We start from the raw sequence: 17,500 nt of genomic DNA on the forward strand, positions 1-17,500 counted from the left end.
CATTCATTAGTATCATTAACCCTGACTCTGTTGGACCAGAATGGAACAGAACATTCATTAGTATCATTAACCCTGACTCTGTTGGACCAGAATGGAACAGAACATTCATTAGTATCATTAACCCTGACTCTGTTGGACCAGAATGGAACAGAACATTCATTAGTATCATGGGTTAGGTCTGTGAAGGAACAGAACATTCATTAGTATCATTGGTAAGGTCTGTGAAGGAACAGAACATTCATTAGTATCATTGGTAAGGTCTGTGAAGGAACAGAACATTCATTAGTATCATGGGTAAGGTCTGTGAAGGAACAGAACATTCATTAGTATCATGGGTAAGGTCTGTGAAGGAACAGAACATTCATTAGTATCATGGGTTAGGTCTGTGAAGGAACAGAACATTCATTAGTATCATGGGTTAGGTCTGTGAAGGAACAGAACATTCATTAGTATCATGGGTTAGGTCTGTGAAGGAAGTAGGGAAGAGGTTCTTCCCAAAATGGTGTGTATGCATATAAAGCCCATTCTGGCAATAATAATAATAATATAGCAGTCAGGTTGCAGGGCCACCGATCTACAAGCTCACAGCACGTCATAATCCCACGCGTTGTGAGCTTGTAGGTCGTCTATTTAAGAAATAATAATTTTACAGTAGCTGACTGTGCCAGAGCAAGTTAGAACTCGACTGAAGTTGAAATGTCAAATTTGAGCTGTCTTGTGAAAGCGGTACAGTGTTGCCAACTTGCCACCGGTTGTTGTTGTAGTGTGTGTGTGTGTGTGTGTGTGTGTGTGTGTGTGCGTGTGTGATCGCAAGGCAACTTAAACTTGAGTTTGAATGACATGACCAGTCATTCAATTAAGGCTCCCTGTAGCTCCTCCTGAGGAAGTTTAGTTTGGAGAGGCAGGATCACTGAAAACCACTTCATTCATTTGGCGTTTTATTGGCGTATTGAGTTGGAAACATTGTTGAAGTGCAAAAAAGGCCCCCATTAGTCTCTCTCTCTCTCTCCCTCTCTCTCTCCCCTCTCTCTCCCCCCCCCCCCCCCCCCCCCCCCAGGCCACTTTTATACTGGGGTTGAATCAGTTCAGTTTACCTTTCCAGGGACTGCCTATAAGTCAGACATCCCGTTAGTCAGACCTTCGTGGCCGGTTAAGACTCACCCGTGCTGCGGGTTAAAAACCACCCGTGGCTCCCTGGGAGGTTAGGGCTAGGCTAGGGTTTGGGATAGTGATTTTGGATCATGGTAAATTCAGGGGTTGAAAGTTGGAGTACCATTAAAAACCTACAGTATGGCCTGGGCCGTGGCTCAGCGGTCCAGGCCTGGGCCGTGGCTCAGCGGTCCAGGCCTGGGCCGTGGCTCAGCGGTCCAGGCCTGGGCCGTGGCTCAGCGGTCCAGGCCTGGGCCGTGGCTCAGCGGTCCAGGCCTGGGCCGTGGCTCAGCGGTCCAGGCCTGGGCCGTGGCTCAGCGGTCCAGGCACCTTGGCTGGTAATCCAGTCTGGCAGTGTGCCACGGGTTCGACTCCCGATCCCAACGGCCTTTACTGCATGTCACCCCCCATCTCTCCCCATTTCCTACCGTCTGTCCCTCCATAAAAAATAAAAAATAAAGGCGAAAGCCACAAAAAAAACATTAAAAAAAGAAAATAAATCAAATTTTAATTATGCTTTAACAAGCATGTAATGTATCCAAGTGTTTTCATGATTCTGAAGCCATTCCAAGCATTCGTTTTGCACAAAAAACACTCAAGGAGTGTTTTGGGATTAGTTTTGGGATTATTTTAGATTGACTGGCCTATTACGGGAGGTCGGACCAATGACATGTTGCCCCCCTAATATTGAACCAGTTCCACTGAAAAGTAATTGCTTCAGAACTAGGGCATTAAGCAACTAGTCGACTATTGACTGTCTAGTACCCGTTTTTGTAGGCCTCAAGATCAGCTAGAATAGTCACAAATGTACACAGTTTTTAAATGTACAAATATTATAAATGTGTGTGTGTGCGTGCGTGCGTGCGTGCGTGCGTGCGTGCGTGCGTGCGTGTGTGTGTGTGTGTGTGTGTGCGTGCGTGTGTGCGTGCGGTACCTTTGTTGGGCTTCCAGAGGCGCTCCATTCCGTGCCTCATGAGGACGACGCGGGCCAGCTCCGTGAAGGACTGTGTGTGTGTGTGTGTGTGTGTGTGTGTGTGTGTGTGTGTGTGTGTGTGTGTGTGTGTGTGTGTGTGTGTGTGTGTGTGTGTGTGTGTGTGTGTGTGCGGTACCTTTGTTGGGCTTCCAGAGGCGCTCCATTCCGTGCCTCATGAGGACGACGCGGGCCAGCTCCGTGAAGGACTCGGTGACGTTGAAGTTGCACAGCGGGCTCACCTCGAAGAAGGTGACGCCCAGACGCTCGGCGTAGAGCTGCGCCTGCTCCGTGGTCACCTGACGCTTGTACGCCAGGTGCAGCCGGTTGCCCACCAGGATCTTGGGTACGCCCGGTGCATGCTGGGTAATACGGACAGCAAAGGGGAGGAGTTAGAAGCATATAGAGAGTTATAAAGCAGTGTTTTTTTCAACCAGTGGTCCTTGAGGGGGTTCCAGGTGGTCCCCAGCTAAATGACCCCAGCTGGTAACTAAATGGACCCTTATAGATCTTTAACTCTTGAGAGCGTAAAATGTTTAAATGCATAAAAAATGCTCTCAAGCGTTAGATTTTGGTAAACATCTGCATTACTTCATTTACAAGAATTCGACACAATTAGCGGATGTAAAGAATTCAAATTTTGATCAACCTTTGCTAAAAGCATGGAACTGTAGAATTCTAAAATCTTATCCAACGAAAACAGAACATACTTTAGTTTTGGGTGTGAAAGAGGCTAAATGTCATCACATGGTGGTTCCGTGGCTCAAATGGGTCTGAGAGGCTAAATGTCATCACATTGTGGTCCGTGGCCCAAATGGGTCTGAGAGGCTAAATGTCATCACATGGTGGTCCGTGGCTCAAATGGGTCTGAGGCTAAATGTCATCACATGGTGGTTCCGTGGCTCAAATGGGTCTGAGGCTAAATGTCATCACATGGTGGTCCGTGGCTCAAATGGGTCTGAGGCTAAATGTCATCAAATGGTGGTCCGTGGCTCAAATGGGTCTGAGAGGCTAAATGTCATCACATGGTGGTCCGTGGCTCAAATGGGTCTGAGAGGCTAAATGTCATCACATGGTGGTCCGTGACTCAAATGGGTCTGAGAGGCTAAATGTCATCACATGGTGGTTCCGTGACTCAAATGGGTCTGAGAGGCTAAATGTCATCACATGGTGGTCCGTGACTCAAATGGGTCTGAGAGGCTAAATGTCATCACATGGTGGTTCCGTGACTCAAATGGGTCTGAGGATAAATGTCATCACATGGTGGTCCGTGGCTCAAATGGGTCTGAGAGGCTAAATGTCATCACATGGTGGTTCCGTGACTCAAATGGGTCTGAGAGGCTAAATGTCATCACATGGTGGTTCCGTGGCTCAAATGGGTCTGAGAGGCTAAATGTCATCACATGGTGGTCCGTGGCTCAAATGGGTCTGAGAGGCTAAATGTCATCACATGGTGGTCCGTGGCTCAAATGGGTCTGAGAGGCTAAATGTCATCACATGGTGGTCCGTGGCTCAAATGGGTCTGAGAGGCTAAATGTCATCACATGGTGGTCCGTGACTCAAATGGGTCTGAGAGGCTAAATGTCATCACATGGTGGTTCCGTGGCTCAAATGGGTCTGAGAGGCTAAATGTCATCACATGGTGGTCCGTGGCTCAGATGGGTCTGAGAGGCTAAATGTCATCACATGGTGGTTCCGTGGCTCAAATGGGTGTGAGAGGCTAAATGTCATCACATGGTGGTTCCGTGGCTCAAATGGGTCTGAGAGGCTAAATGTCATCACATGGTGGTCCGTGGCCCAAATGGGTGTGAGAGGCTAAATGTCATCACATGGTGGTTCCGTGGCTCAAATGGGTCTGAGAGGCTAAATGTCATCACATGGTGGTCCGTGGCTCAAATGGGTCTGAGAGGCTAAATGTCATCACATGGTGGTTCCGTGGCTCAAATGGGTGTGAGAGGCTAAATGTCATCACATGGTGGTTCCGTGGCTCAAATGGGTCTGAGAGGCTAAATGTCATCACATGGTGGTCCGTGGCTCAAATGGGTCTGAGAGGCTAAATGTCATCACATGGTGGTTCCGTGGCTCAAATGGGTGTGAGAGGCTAAATGTCATCACATGGTGGTTCCGTGGCTCAAATGGGTCTGAGAGGCTAAATGTCATCACATGGTGGTTCCGTGGCCCAAATGGGTCTGATAGGCTAAATGTCATCAAATGGTGGTCGTGGCTCAAATGGGTGTGAGAGGCTAAATGTCATCACATGGTGGTTCCGTGGCTCAAATGGGTCTGAGAGGCTAAATGTCATCACATGGTGGTCCGTGGCTCAAATGGGTCTGAGAGGCTAAATGTCATCACATGGTGGTCCGTGGCTCAAATGGGTCTGAGAGGCTAAATGTCATCACATGGTGGTCCGTGGCTCAAATGGGTCTGAGAGGCTAAATGTCATCACATGGTGGTTCCGTGGCTCAAATGGGTGTGAGAGGCTAAATGTCATCACATGGTGGTTCCGTGGCTCAAATGGGTCTGAGAGGCTAAATGTCATCACATGGTGGTTCCGTGGCCCAAATGGGTCTGAGAGGCTAAATGTCATCACATGGTGGTCCGTGACTCAAATGGGTCTGAGAGGCTAAATGTCATCACATGGTGGTCCGTGACTCAAATGGGTCTGAGAGGCTAAATGTCATCACATGGTGGTTCCGTGGCTCAAATGGGTCTGAGAGGCTAAATGTCATCACATGGTGGTCCGTGACTCAAATGGGTCTGAGAGGCTAAATGTCATCACATGGTGGTCCGTGACTCAAATGGGTCTGAGAGGCTAAATGTCATCACATGGTGGTCCGTGACTCAAATGGGTCTGAGAGGCTAAATGTCATCACATGGTGGTCCGTGGCTCAAATGGGTCTGAGAGGCTAAATGTCATCACATGGTGGTTCCGTGGCTCAAATGGGTGTGAGAGGCTAAATGTCATCACATGGTGGTTCCGTGGCTCAAATGGGTCTGAGAGGCTAAATGTCATCACATGGTGGTCCGTGACTCAAATGGGTCTGAGAGGCTAAATGTCATCAAATGGTGGTCCGTGACTCAAATGGGTCTGAGAGGCTAAATGTCATCACATGGTGGTTCCGTGGCTCAAATGCAGACTAAATCAACGGGCCTTGATGTGAAAGGGATAGAGTGCGAACCGGGAGCGACATGCCGTATGCATCACGCACGGGAACGTAATATCCCAGGATAGCCTAGAGGGATTTTATTTTATTATTATTTTGCACAGACATCCAAGACAGATTTGATTAGAATGTGGTGGCCAAAGGTCAAGGTCACAGAGAGTGACCTTCACTACACATTCCATGCATTTGTAGATATATATATATAGACTCCATATATGGGCATAACAGGGACGCAGACGGATACCGCTGGACAACCGCCAGTCTGACTGACTTCCCACTCAGCACTGGTGGTCCTCCCCTCAAGCTGATTGGTAGACAGACAGACAGACACTCACTTCATCGATCTCTTTGATCCATCGGTCGATGCCATCAAAGGACCAGCGATTGGTGATGTCATAGACTAAAATCACACCCTGAGAGAGAGAGAGAGAGAGAGAGAGAGACAGACAGGAAAAGAGGACAGGATTAGTTAATTTATTTGGACTTTGGAGGACAATACCTAAGAACACGAACACACACGCACACGCACACACACACACACACACACACACACACACACACACACACACACACACACACACACACACACACACACACACACACACACACGTTGGCTGTGTGTTGGTATGGTCATATTGTTGCTATGGTAACAGCATCTTTTTCAACTTGTGCTCAGTCGTTGGAGCCACAAGGATAAGAATACATCACTTTTTAGGAAAACTTGTAAGTGATATTTTTTGGGTTATAACAGAAGGATTTTTGTTAAAATGTTAAATCACTACATTCTGATAGTAATCATTGCTACAGAATGTGTGTTCAGTAACAGAGGTCTCCCTGTCTCTCCAGCTCTTTAACACAAAGTATGCCAAGAATATATCAGAGGTACTACAGGGGGGGGGGGGGGGTCTCCAAATCCAAACCGAAAATAGCAGATCTACAAGCTCACAACGGTCTGTCACAACTAAATCTAAACGTCTCTCTCTCTCTCTCTCTCTCTCTCTCTCTCTCAGAGGGGACTGGGAACACAGACCCAGTACAGGTGCTTGAAGGACTGGTGGCAGCACGCCTTAGGGTGGAGTTTGCCTACCACTTAACTAGTGGACAACTTGGAGGCTTTTAGCCTTTTTTGGGCACAGAGAGACGTGCTATGTGTGGTACAGGACGGGGAATTGTGCCTTTCCTTTTGAAAAAAAGAAAAAGAGATGTTATTTATATTTAGTCTTTTCATATGAGCTAACTGCATTTTTGAAGTGACATTTTTGTATGTACTGCAGAGTTTTAATAAAGGTGCTTTTAAAGGTCTCTCTCTCTCTCTCTCTCTCTCTCTCTCTCTAAGTGGTCCTTGGCCTTTTGCCCACGCAAAACTGCCAAAAAATCACTTTCACCTAGAAAATCCATTCACATTTTTTATAATTCAGCTGACTGTGGAGACACATGCTGGAACTTATTACTTTAAACTGTTTTATAGTTTCTGAGTTATTTAATTTAAACGCCAAATGCATTCTCAATGGCGAAAACACTAACTTTGGCACCACGTATTTAAAAAAAAATCATTGTTTTGATTTTTTTGATTTATTTTGATTAAAAAAATAATAATAAAAATATATATATATATATATATATTTTTTTTTTTTCAAAGACGTCCACAGACGTCTTGGGCTCTGCACGTGCGGTAATACCAAAGACGTCCACAGACGTCTTGGGCACAAAATGTGTTTTAAGTTGAAGACCCCTACTGTAGAGGGGAAAAGGAGGGGACCCTGGTACAGATCCCTGGGGGACCCCCTGCAGGTCAACAAAGTCTAGAGGTTAAGAAAACATGTGCCTCAAACTGTGTATCATTCTTGTGTCTGGAACAGGGCAGCCTTGTTTTGATTTGATTCCATGTGTGTTTATGAGCGGCCAGAGGAAACGGCCGCCCTGCTGCCGAGCGGCTCTCAGCCTATATGGGGTCCTAATGCTGTCCCGCCCGTGTTGATATGTCCTATACACCCCACACCCCACCCTATCTGTATCTGCTTCTCTCCACTGGGACGGCCCCAGGGCCTATGTCAGGGTTTATGTTTGTGCTTTACTAATAATAATGAATTGCATTTTTATAGCGCTTTTCCAAGTGCTCAAAGCGCTTTACAATGGTTCATTCATTCATACATTGAGAGGTGAAGCGGCGAACAGTCGACACCAGCGTCCTCACACCAATGGTGGCGAGCTTACACCGGCCGACTCATTGGAGGCAATGTAGGGTTCAGTGTCTTGCCCAAGGACACCTCGACATGTGGACAGGAGGAGCCGGGATTCGAACCGCCGACCCAGGGATCATTGGACGACCTGCTCTACCTCCTGAGCCACAGCCGCCCAGACCCAGGGATCATTGGACGACCTGCTCTACCTCCTGAGCCACAGCCGCCCAGACCCAGGGATCATTGGACGACCTGCTCTACCTCCTGAGCCACAGCCGCCCAGACCCAGGGATCATTGGACGACCTGCTCTACCTCCTGAGCCACAGCCGTAATCTGTCTTTCATGGGACCTGGTTGAAGAATGGTGGCAATCAAGGATTGGAGGCAGCTGGCCAGTGGCTCCAATCACTATAAAAGAGCCACCTTGCCATTAGAAAAGCCTGGTCACAACGTAAGGCAGAGAAGCTATCGGCGGATGTATCCTCCGGAACATCCGTCAGCTGTATTTCTCCCGGATACGATATTTTCCCGACCAATCACAACACTTGTTTCATTTGCGTAGAATGTAAACTAATTTGTAAAGCATCAACGTAATTTCCTTGGGCGATACTTCTGCTAAAATCCCGCAACTTCCGCCCAAACAAATGATAGCCTTTACAGCGTAGGTCTTCCCCAGGGTGCCTTGCCAGTGGTTCTTTACAGCGTAGTCCTTTACAGCGTAGGTCTTCCCCAGGGTGCCTTGCCAGTGGTTCTTTACAGCGTAGGTCTTCCCCAGGGTGCCTTGCCAGTGGTTCTTTACAGCGTAGGTCTTCCCCAGGGTGCCTTGCCAGTGGTTCTTTACAGCGTAGGTCTTCCCCAGGGTGCCTTGCCAGTGGTTCTTTACAGCGTAGGTCTTCCCCAGGGTGCCTTGCCAGTGGAGGTCTTCCCCAGGGTGCCTTGCCAGTGGAGGTCTTCCCCAGGGTGCCTTGCCAGTGGAGGTCTTCCCCAGGGTGCCTTGCAGTGGTTCTTTACAGCGTAGGTCTTCCCCAGGGTGCCTTGCCAGTGGAGGTCTTCCCCAGGGTGCCTTGCCAGTGGAGGTCTTCCCCAGGGTGCCTTGCCAGTGGAGGTCTTCCCCAGGGTGCCTTGCCAGTGGTTCTTTACAGCGTAGGTCTTCCCCAGGGTGCCTTGCCAGTGGAGGTCTTCCCCAGGGTGCCTTGCCAGTGGAGGTCTTCCCCAGGGTGCCTTGCCAGCGTAGGTCTTCCCCAGGGTGCCTTGCCAGTGGTTCTTTCTGTTCCACCTGGGCCACACCCGAGCATGGCCACACAGGGCATATTGTTTGTTTGACTCAGTCCTCAGTTTTTTTGGGGGCAGATTAGTTTCCCTGCTAAGTTTTTAGTGAGCTAGTGAGCGTATATCATGGAGTAGACGCGTTTTTGTGCAGCTCTAGCCTCTACCAATTCCTCGCTAAAATAAGTTAATCAATATGCACTTGCTTCTTCCAAACCAAAAAATGAGCAACCTAGAGAAGCAGATCCAACACAGGGAAAAGGTACCACACCAGCAGAATTAACCTCCAGTCCAACACACGCACGCACACACGCGCACACGCACGCACGCACACACACACACACACACACACACACACACACGTACCTGCGCTCCTCTAGAATATGACCTGAAGATGGTGCAGAATCGACCCTGGCCAGACGTGTCCCTGAAACGACACACAGTCAGGGGTCAAGGGTCACAGGGTTGAAAGGTCACACGCATTAGCCCGCGTTTGAAAAATGCATGTGCGAGTGCATGCGTGGAGTGACTAGCGTGTGTGTGTGTGTGTGTGTGTGTGTGTGTGTGTGTGTGTGTGTGAGTGTGATTCAGGCTGATGTGATTGTGAGAGAGGACATCTGCAGTAGGTCATCAACTCCATGTTTGTAGTTTTTTTCATAAGAGGAACAGAAATTGGCTCTTATATAATATAATAATATCTCTGTTAGTTTAATCCGTTAAAACATGAAAGCATCTGTGATGTCATTTTAGATTTAAGAACATACGTTTTTTTCAGAATGATTTAGAACAGTGGTTTAGATGGGCAGTAGCAGATGTACAAGACAGACAGACAGACAGACAGACAGACAGACAGACAGACAGACAGACAGACAGACAGACAGACAGACAGACATCCTGTAATCTGTAATCCTGTCGACTGCTGCCGTGTCATGCCAGCATGCCACAGTACAGTACAGTACAGTACAGTACAGTACAGTACAGTACAGTACAGTACAGTACAGTACAGTACAGTACAGTACAGTACAGTACAGTACAGTACAGTACAGTACAGTACAGTACAGTACACACATCGTCACTGTCCAGGAAACCTTGTTCTTTCCTTTTCAGGAAATGTAAACAAAATAACCTGCGTTCCATTTTCCATTTTGGGCGGGAACCCCTTTTGGTGTTTTTAGCATTATGTTATGCTTTAGCTATTGAAAAATAGCAGATCTACAAGCTCATAGCGCGCCACCGAGTGCCGCGCTACGAGCTTGTAGGTCTGCTATTTTTTTTTTAATCCTGAAAATGTGGCGCAAATCTTTGAATATATATTCTTTCAGAACGAACGTTTTTAACTCAAATCTTCCTTGCTTCCAGGGGATCCCTAGAACAACATATTTTCAGATGGGGGTCCGCAGCCAAATACAGATAATTCTGGGGGTCCTTGACATGAAAAAGGTTGAGATATAGAAACATTGGTTTTTCAGAAAACTGTCAGGATTTAGAAGACATTTGTAGAATCTGGTCTCCGGTCGAAATGGGTTAAACACTTTCACTTTTGTTGTCGATTAAATAATCGTCCAAAGATGAAGGAATGACAAAGTTCTTCAGGGTGAAGTATTGAGAATTTATTAAGAAGATTCAGCAGAGAAACAATATACAGAGAGTGAGGAACAGGCCTCCGTGCCTGTTCCAGCAGCCCCTCCGGGCGCAAGCCTCCCCAACCCTATCCTCAGACAGTCCTTATAGTCTTGTCTTAACAGAGATGCAAATACTAACTGTCCATATACGGATCTGCGCTAAACATAAGGCCGACACACAAATAAGTATACCTTTGCTGACAGCGTGGAGGGGTCAAGTCAGCTGTTAGATTGACAGCTGCATGAATTAGACTGAGCACATTGGTGAGCAAAGAGACTTAATGGAAGGAAGATAAATACACAATAATGCATATATTTGGACTGTAGTTGGCATTCTAAAATTCCCATTACACTTTCCAAACATTTCCGGGTAGTGGTGCCATGGTAAAGTGCCTGTCAGCGGGGCGTGTTGTGTTGGGCGGAAACACACACACATGTGTGTGAGAAATTAATGATTATTTAAATGGGGAGAAAAGCGGGGAGAAAATAGATTAAAAAAAAAATTGCAGAGCTAATTAAGCTCAATGTGTGTTTGTAGGCTTGTAGTCGTGGATCAGCTATATTTGCAACTTTTCTGCAACACTCGTACTAACTATAAGTAGGGCAAAGAAAAACACAAAAAGTAGCAGATAAGTTGGAGATACAAGGCTTCTTTCTGTCCGACAGCAACAACATGAAAGCCAGGAGAGAGAGAGAGGACATTATTAACCAACCACTTCCACTTGAACTTCCACTTGAACAATTAAAGCTGCTATAAGCAATAATATGTCACTCAAAATGTTAATGACTTTGTTTTTAAGTGGTGCAAACCACTTCCTTAAGTGACTATGTGTGTGGGTGCCTGCCTGGCTGGGTATGTCTGTTTAGAGTACCAGTAGGGGCAAAAGTGGCGCTGTTGTGCCAGAAACAGAGAGAGAGAGATAGTGTTGCACTGTTGCCTGCTAATGAGAGGGAGAGAGAGAGGGGAGTTGCACCACTCAGTTCACTAACCCCCCCCCCGGGACCCCCACACGGACTTGCACCACTTACTTCACGGGTGTGATTTTTTATTTATTTTTTGGTATTCAGACAGCCAGCAATGAGTAAAACGCTCCCAAAAAATGTAGTCTCTGTGACACATCTAGGGGCCGCACTCTGCATTCAAAGATGTTCCTAGAAGCTTTGTCATTGGTCGGAGAAAAAAAAGAAACCTGGTCGAAATGACCGATAACCAATCAGGAAGTAAACAGGCAAATCGACCAATGACAAAAGCTTCTAGGAACATCTTTGAATGCAGATTGCGGCCCCTAGATGCGTCACAGAGACTAAATGTTTTTTGGGAGCGTTCTATCCATTGCTGGCTGTCTGAATACCAAAACAAATTAAAAGCTCATTCAAATTTGGACATATTAGTGCTTATAGCAGCTTTAAGCTGGTTGATTGTAAGGTTATTTTTGATAAGGCAATGTGGTGTAGAGGGTAGTGGGACGGGTGTCCACGTACAGTTGTTAACTGGAATAGAGGGTTTACAGACCCCCCCTCCCTCCACCCCCTCCAGCACGCTAAAGAGAGCTAAAGCATCTCATCCTCTTAGACATCAAAGTTTTGTGATGAATAATTTAACACTGACTTGGCTAAAAGCGTATAAGCCTCGCTTCTAAAAATACTGCAGGCTGACAGGCAGAGGCAGGCCCCCCCCCCCCATGGGGAGGGGTTCTGCATGCTGCTCAGTGCATGTGCCAAGCTGCTTTTAAATAATATACTGTAGTGTCGTATTCTTGTTCTTTTCCTCAAAGGTGCGGGAAAATGGTCCAAGTACAGTTGTTAACTCAGGTCTGTTTGACTAAGAATAGAGGGTTCTATTCTTAGAGGGTTTACACCACTGCCAAAAAAACCTAATGGCTGGTTTACACTTGGTTGTGTGCTGCACCGTGCACCGAAAATAGACGACCTTAAAGCTTAGCCAATGTGTCGGCTAATTTCTAAAGTATGATGGTTGTTATTAATCATATTAGCTGCAGCAGAACAAAATCAAAGAGCCACAACACGGTTGAGGTTAGCTCAACCGTCTGGGCACTATAGGCTGCTGAGCCGGCCTGACGGCGTGCCGCAGGTTCGACTCCCGATCCCGACGGCCTTTCCCGCGTGTCTCCCCCCCCCCCCCCCCCATCTCTCTCCCCATTTCCTGCCAGACTACTTTCATTCTATCGATAAAGGCAGAAAAAGCCAAAAACATAGTTTTTTTATTTTATTGCAACTGTCAGAGAATGTTGAACAGAACCTCCGCCTGTCTCCTGTGTCTTGTTGAACAGAACCTCCGCCTGTCTCCTGTGTCTTGTTGAACAGAACCTCCGCCTGTCTCCTGTGTCTTGTTGAACAGAACCTCCGCCTGTCTCCTGTGTCTTGTTGAACAGAACCTCCGCCTGTCTCCTGTGTCTTGTTGAACAGAACCTCCGCCTGTCTCCTGTGTCTTGTTGAACAGAACCTCCGCCTGTCTCCTGTGTCTTGTTGAACAGAACCTCAGCCTGTCTCCTGTGTCTTGTTGAACAGAACCTCAGCCTGTCTCCTGTGCCTTTCATCGACTGTGCGTCGTCATGCTCAAAGTGCCTTTCTATTTTGATCTAGGCCTTCTTTTAACACATTTAGACCTGAGAACTGATTCTACAAAATGTCTTCTAAATCCTGACAGTTTTCTGAAAACCACATGTTTCTGTGTCAGTGGTGCTCAACCTTTTTCATGCCAAGAACCCCCAGAATTATCTGTATTTGGCCGCCGACCCCCATCGGAAGATATGTTGTTCCAGGGACGCTACGCCCCCAGAACCAAAGATTTGAGTTAAAAAACGTTCGCTCTGAAAGAATATATTATTCAAAGATTTGCGTCACATTTTCACGTTTTTTCGACAAATAGCAGATCTACAAGCTCGTAGCGCGGCACTCGGTGCCGCGCTACGAGCTTAGTAGATCTGCTATTTTTCAATAGCTAAAGTATAACATAATGCTTGAAACACCAAAAGGGGTTCCCGTCCAAGACGGTTTAATCTGCACGACACTGACTGTAACTGATGTTAACATGATGCTGCTGCTGCTGCTGCTATTTTCAGGACTTTTCATGCTCCGCTGTTTGATTCTCCTTCTCCTTTTAACTCATTTGAATTGCAGCGGTAGAGGCTTCTATACATAGATAAGACTTACCTCACTTTGAATTGCAGTGGTAGAGGCTTCTATACATAGATAAGACTTACCTCACTTTTAGTTTGCGTTCGTGTTGTGACAACAAAACGTGACATATTGATTGATTGATTGGTTGATTGACGGTTATACCTGCAGCTGTGTCGCTTACATCACTGCGTACTATAAGGTCAGTCGTATGCAGCCTGTCATCATGTAGTATTATTAATATTATTATTATTTTTAAATTGAACTGGAAAACAAACTACGAAATTAGTTTGGGGCTTCGTACCACATTTTGTAGATGTGCAGCTGTTGAGGCTTTTGTGTGACACTGTAGTATGATCAAGTAGTGTGTGTGTGTGTGCGTGCGTGCGTGCGTGCGTGCGTGCGTGCGTGCGTGCGTGCGTGCGTGCGTGCGTGCGTGCGTGCGTGCGTGCGTGCGTGCGTGCGTGCGTGCGTGCGTGCGTGCGTGCGTGCGTGCGTGCGTGCGTGCGTGCGTGCGTGCGTGCGTGCGTGCGTGCGTGCGTGCGTGCATCTTACCAGAGTTGCAGTTTGATTCTGCGTCCGTCCAGCAGTATGGTGGTGGTCTTGTAGTCGATTCCTGAAATGGAAAGAGCAGAAATACATTGAGTGGAGGGCTGTGTTGGGTGTGTGTGTGTGTGTGTGTGTGTGTGTGTGTGTGTGTGTTGGGTACTTGACAGGATAGCACGTTTAACCATGTAATTACAATGTCTTCAGCTCCATTGTTCCTACATAGTCTCACAAAGCCAGACAAACTATTCTGCAATCTTCTTAAGCTGCACAGAGTGTGTGAGTACTAGTACGCCTCCTGAAAGCAGTCCAAAGGTAGCTGTCATAATTAACCCATTTTGACCTGAGATCAGATTCTAAAAATGTCTTCTACATCCTGACAGTTTTCTGAAAAAGCTATGTTTCTATGTCAGTCGTTCTTCGATTTTTCAAAAATAGCAGACCTACAAGCTCGTAGCGCGCCACTCGGTGGCGCGCTATGAGCTTGTAGATCTGCTATTTTTCAATAGCTAAAGCATAACATAATGCTAACACCAAAAGGGGTTCCCGCCCAAAATGGGTTAAATGGTGCATTTATATAGCGCCTTTATCCAAGGCGCTATACATAGATTGTGCATTACATTCACACACACATTCATACACCGATCGCAGCGGAAACCATGCAAGGCACCAACCAGCACATCAGGAGTCTTGCTCAAGGACACTACTAACTCTGGGGGAGCCCACAGGGTTCGAACTGGCAACCTTGCGGTTACCATCCGGCCACAATTTACAATTTACAATTTAGGCATTTAGCAGACGCTCTTAATCCAGAGCGACTTACATTAGGCAAGAACAAAAGTATGGGAATACATCACATATATAAAATGCATTTATCAAGAAACATGCGTAAGCTAAGAACGTAACTAGAACATATCTATATAATGACACTATACATATTAACTATACATATATACTATACTATGCTATACATATGTACTATGATGTGCTATGACTACATACAATGCAATTATTGTGCTGTCTACATGACATGCTATAAGTCTGTTTCAAATGCTATCTAAGTCTAAAAAGTGCTATCTAAGGGGGTAGGATAAGTGCTATGGGCCATGATGGAGTCTGAAAAGGTGGGTCTTCAGACTACGGCGGAAGATTGGGAGTGATGCTGCAGTTCTGATTGCAACGGGGAGTGCATTCCACAGTTTTGGGGCCAGAAGGGAGAAGAGTTTGTGACGTGTGGAGCGTTGTCCCGGCGTTTTGGAGCCAGAAGGGAGAAGAGTTTGTGACGTGTGGAGCGTTGGCCCGGCGTTTTGGAGCCAGAAGGGAGAAGAGTTTGGGACGTGTGGAGCGTTGTCCCGGCGTTTTGGAGCCAGAAGGGAGAAGAGTTTGTGACGTGTGGAGCGTTGGCCCGGCGTTTTGGAGCCAGAAGGGAGAAGAGTTTGTGACGTGTGGAGCGTTGGCCCGGCGTTTTGGAGCCAGAAGGGAGAAGAGTTTGGGACGTGTGGAGCGTTGTCCCGGCGTTTTGGAGCCAGAAGGGAGAAGAGTTTGTGACGTGTGGAGCGTTGGCCCGGCGTTTTGGAGCCAGAAGGGAGAAGAGTTTGTGACGTGTGGAGCGTTGTCCCGGCGTTTTTAGTGAGGGTACTTCCAGCTTCCCTGCGTTGGCTGATCTGAGTGCCACTCTACCCCTTGAGCCACCGCCGCCGCCCATAATTGTAATTTCTGGTCACAAAATGTTTTTGTCTTCAATTGTCTTTCCCTTTATCTTTGTACTTCCTGTTCTTCCTTTCTGATATGTCAAATGTGTCATTTCTAAATACAGTAAAGAAATTACAAATGTATAAAAACAGATATCTTTGTGCAAAATGATGTCTAAACAGGTTGGCTTGGGACTAATAACTACACAGCAGGGCTGCAAGCAATAACAGAAATTGCTATGCTTCTTATAATCACTGACATTAGTTCGATTAACTGTGGCACTCATTACTGGCTGTTAGGCCGTAATAATAATGGATTGCATTTCTACAACGGTCCATTCATTCATACATTGGGAGGTGAACTTCGACATGTGGACAGGAGGAGGAGGAGCCGGGATTCGAACCGCTGACCCAGGGATCATTGGACGACCTGCTCTACCTCCTGAGCCACAGCCACTCGTGATGATGGGAGATGGTGAGCAAGCTAACTGTACCTGTGTGTGTGTGTGTGTGTGTGTGTGTGTGTGTGTGTGTGTGTGTGTGTGTGTGTGTGTGTGTGTGTGTGTGTGTGTGTGTGTGTGTGTGTGCATAGTATGCAACTATGCATGCATACTACTGTAAGCACACACACACACACAAAAACACACAAACGGTAAATTTATATAGCGCCTTTATCCAAGGCGCTTTACATAGATTGTGCATTACATTCACCCATTCATACACCGATTGCGGCGGAAGCCATGCAAGGCACCAACCAGCACATCGGGAGCAATTTGGGGTTCAGTGTCTTGCCCAAGGACACTTCGACATGTAGACAGGAGGAGCCGGGATTCGAACCGCCGACCCATGGATCATTGGACGACCTGCTCTACCTCCTGAGCCACAGTCGCCCCGTCTCTCTCACTCACTCACTCACTCACTCACTCACTCACTCACTCACTCACTCACTCACTCACACACTCACACACTCACACACTCACACACTCACACACTCACACACTCACACACTCACACACTCACACACACACACACACACACACACACACACACACACACACACACACACACACACACACACACACACACACATCAATTTGCTTATGCACGGAATCGGGGAACTAGTGATGCGATTTCCACACTAACACACCGTGTATTGAAGCACTTAGAGGGAGCAAAAACATATGCAAGACTTCTCTTTGTTGATTTTAGCTCAGCCTTTAATACAATCCATCCAGACATTCTTCTTCGTAAGTTATCTGAGATGAAGGTGAATCCAGTTCTGATTAGATGGTATTTCTCCTTTCTATCTAACAGGCCACAACAGGTGAGATTTAATTTGGCGCTCTCTGATAGAGCAGTAAGCAGTACAGGGGCCCCCCAGGGGACAGTTAGTTCCTCCCTTTTGTTTACCCTATACACAAACGACTGTGTCAGCTCACAGTCCAATCAGTGTGTAGTCAAGTTCTCTGACGACACTGTTATACTTAGTTTACTCACAAGTGAAGGTAACATCAGTAGCCATACAACTGGAGTGGACAGGTTTGTAACCTGGTGTGATGAACATCACTTACAAGTTAATGTAAGGAAAACTGAGGAGATTGTAGTGGATCCCAGGTCTATAGGTGACCACACCACGATCACCATACATGGTCATGACATCAAACAGGTCACCTCCTATAAATATCTAGGAGTGCACATGGATTGTGATATAAGCTGGCACTCCCATGTGACAAGTATGTGTGCAAAGGTACACCAACGCCTTCACTTTCTCCGT

General features: G+C 46.8%; 1 protein-coding gene across 2 annotated transcripts in view; it reads right to left on the minus strand.

Moving 5' to 3' along the window:
• Positions 1–17,500, minus strand: part of rab40b (RAB40B, member RAS oncogene family) — a 50,561-nt gene that overhangs the window by 4,824 nt on the left and 28,237 nt on the right. For both annotated transcript variants that reach the window (XM_079492519.1, XM_079492520.1), the window contains exons 2-5: positions 14,045–14,105; positions 9,096–9,156; positions 5,619–5,696; positions 2,259–2,481 (exon numbers count right to left, since the gene is read on the minus strand). In XM_079492519.1, the coding sequence (XP_079348645.1) occupies positions 2,259–2,481; positions 5,619–5,696; positions 9,096–9,156; positions 14,045–14,105 (423 nt within the window). The remainder of the gene's footprint in view (positions 1–2,258; positions 2,482–5,618; positions 5,697–9,095; positions 9,157–14,044; positions 14,106–17,500) is intronic.

Source organism: Electrona antarctica (genome assembly GCF_951216825.1).
Source record: "Electrona antarctica genome assembly, chromosome: 22".
NCBI classification, from domain to species: domain Eukaryota; kingdom Metazoa; phylum Chordata; class Actinopteri; order Myctophiformes; family Myctophidae; genus Electrona; species Electrona antarctica.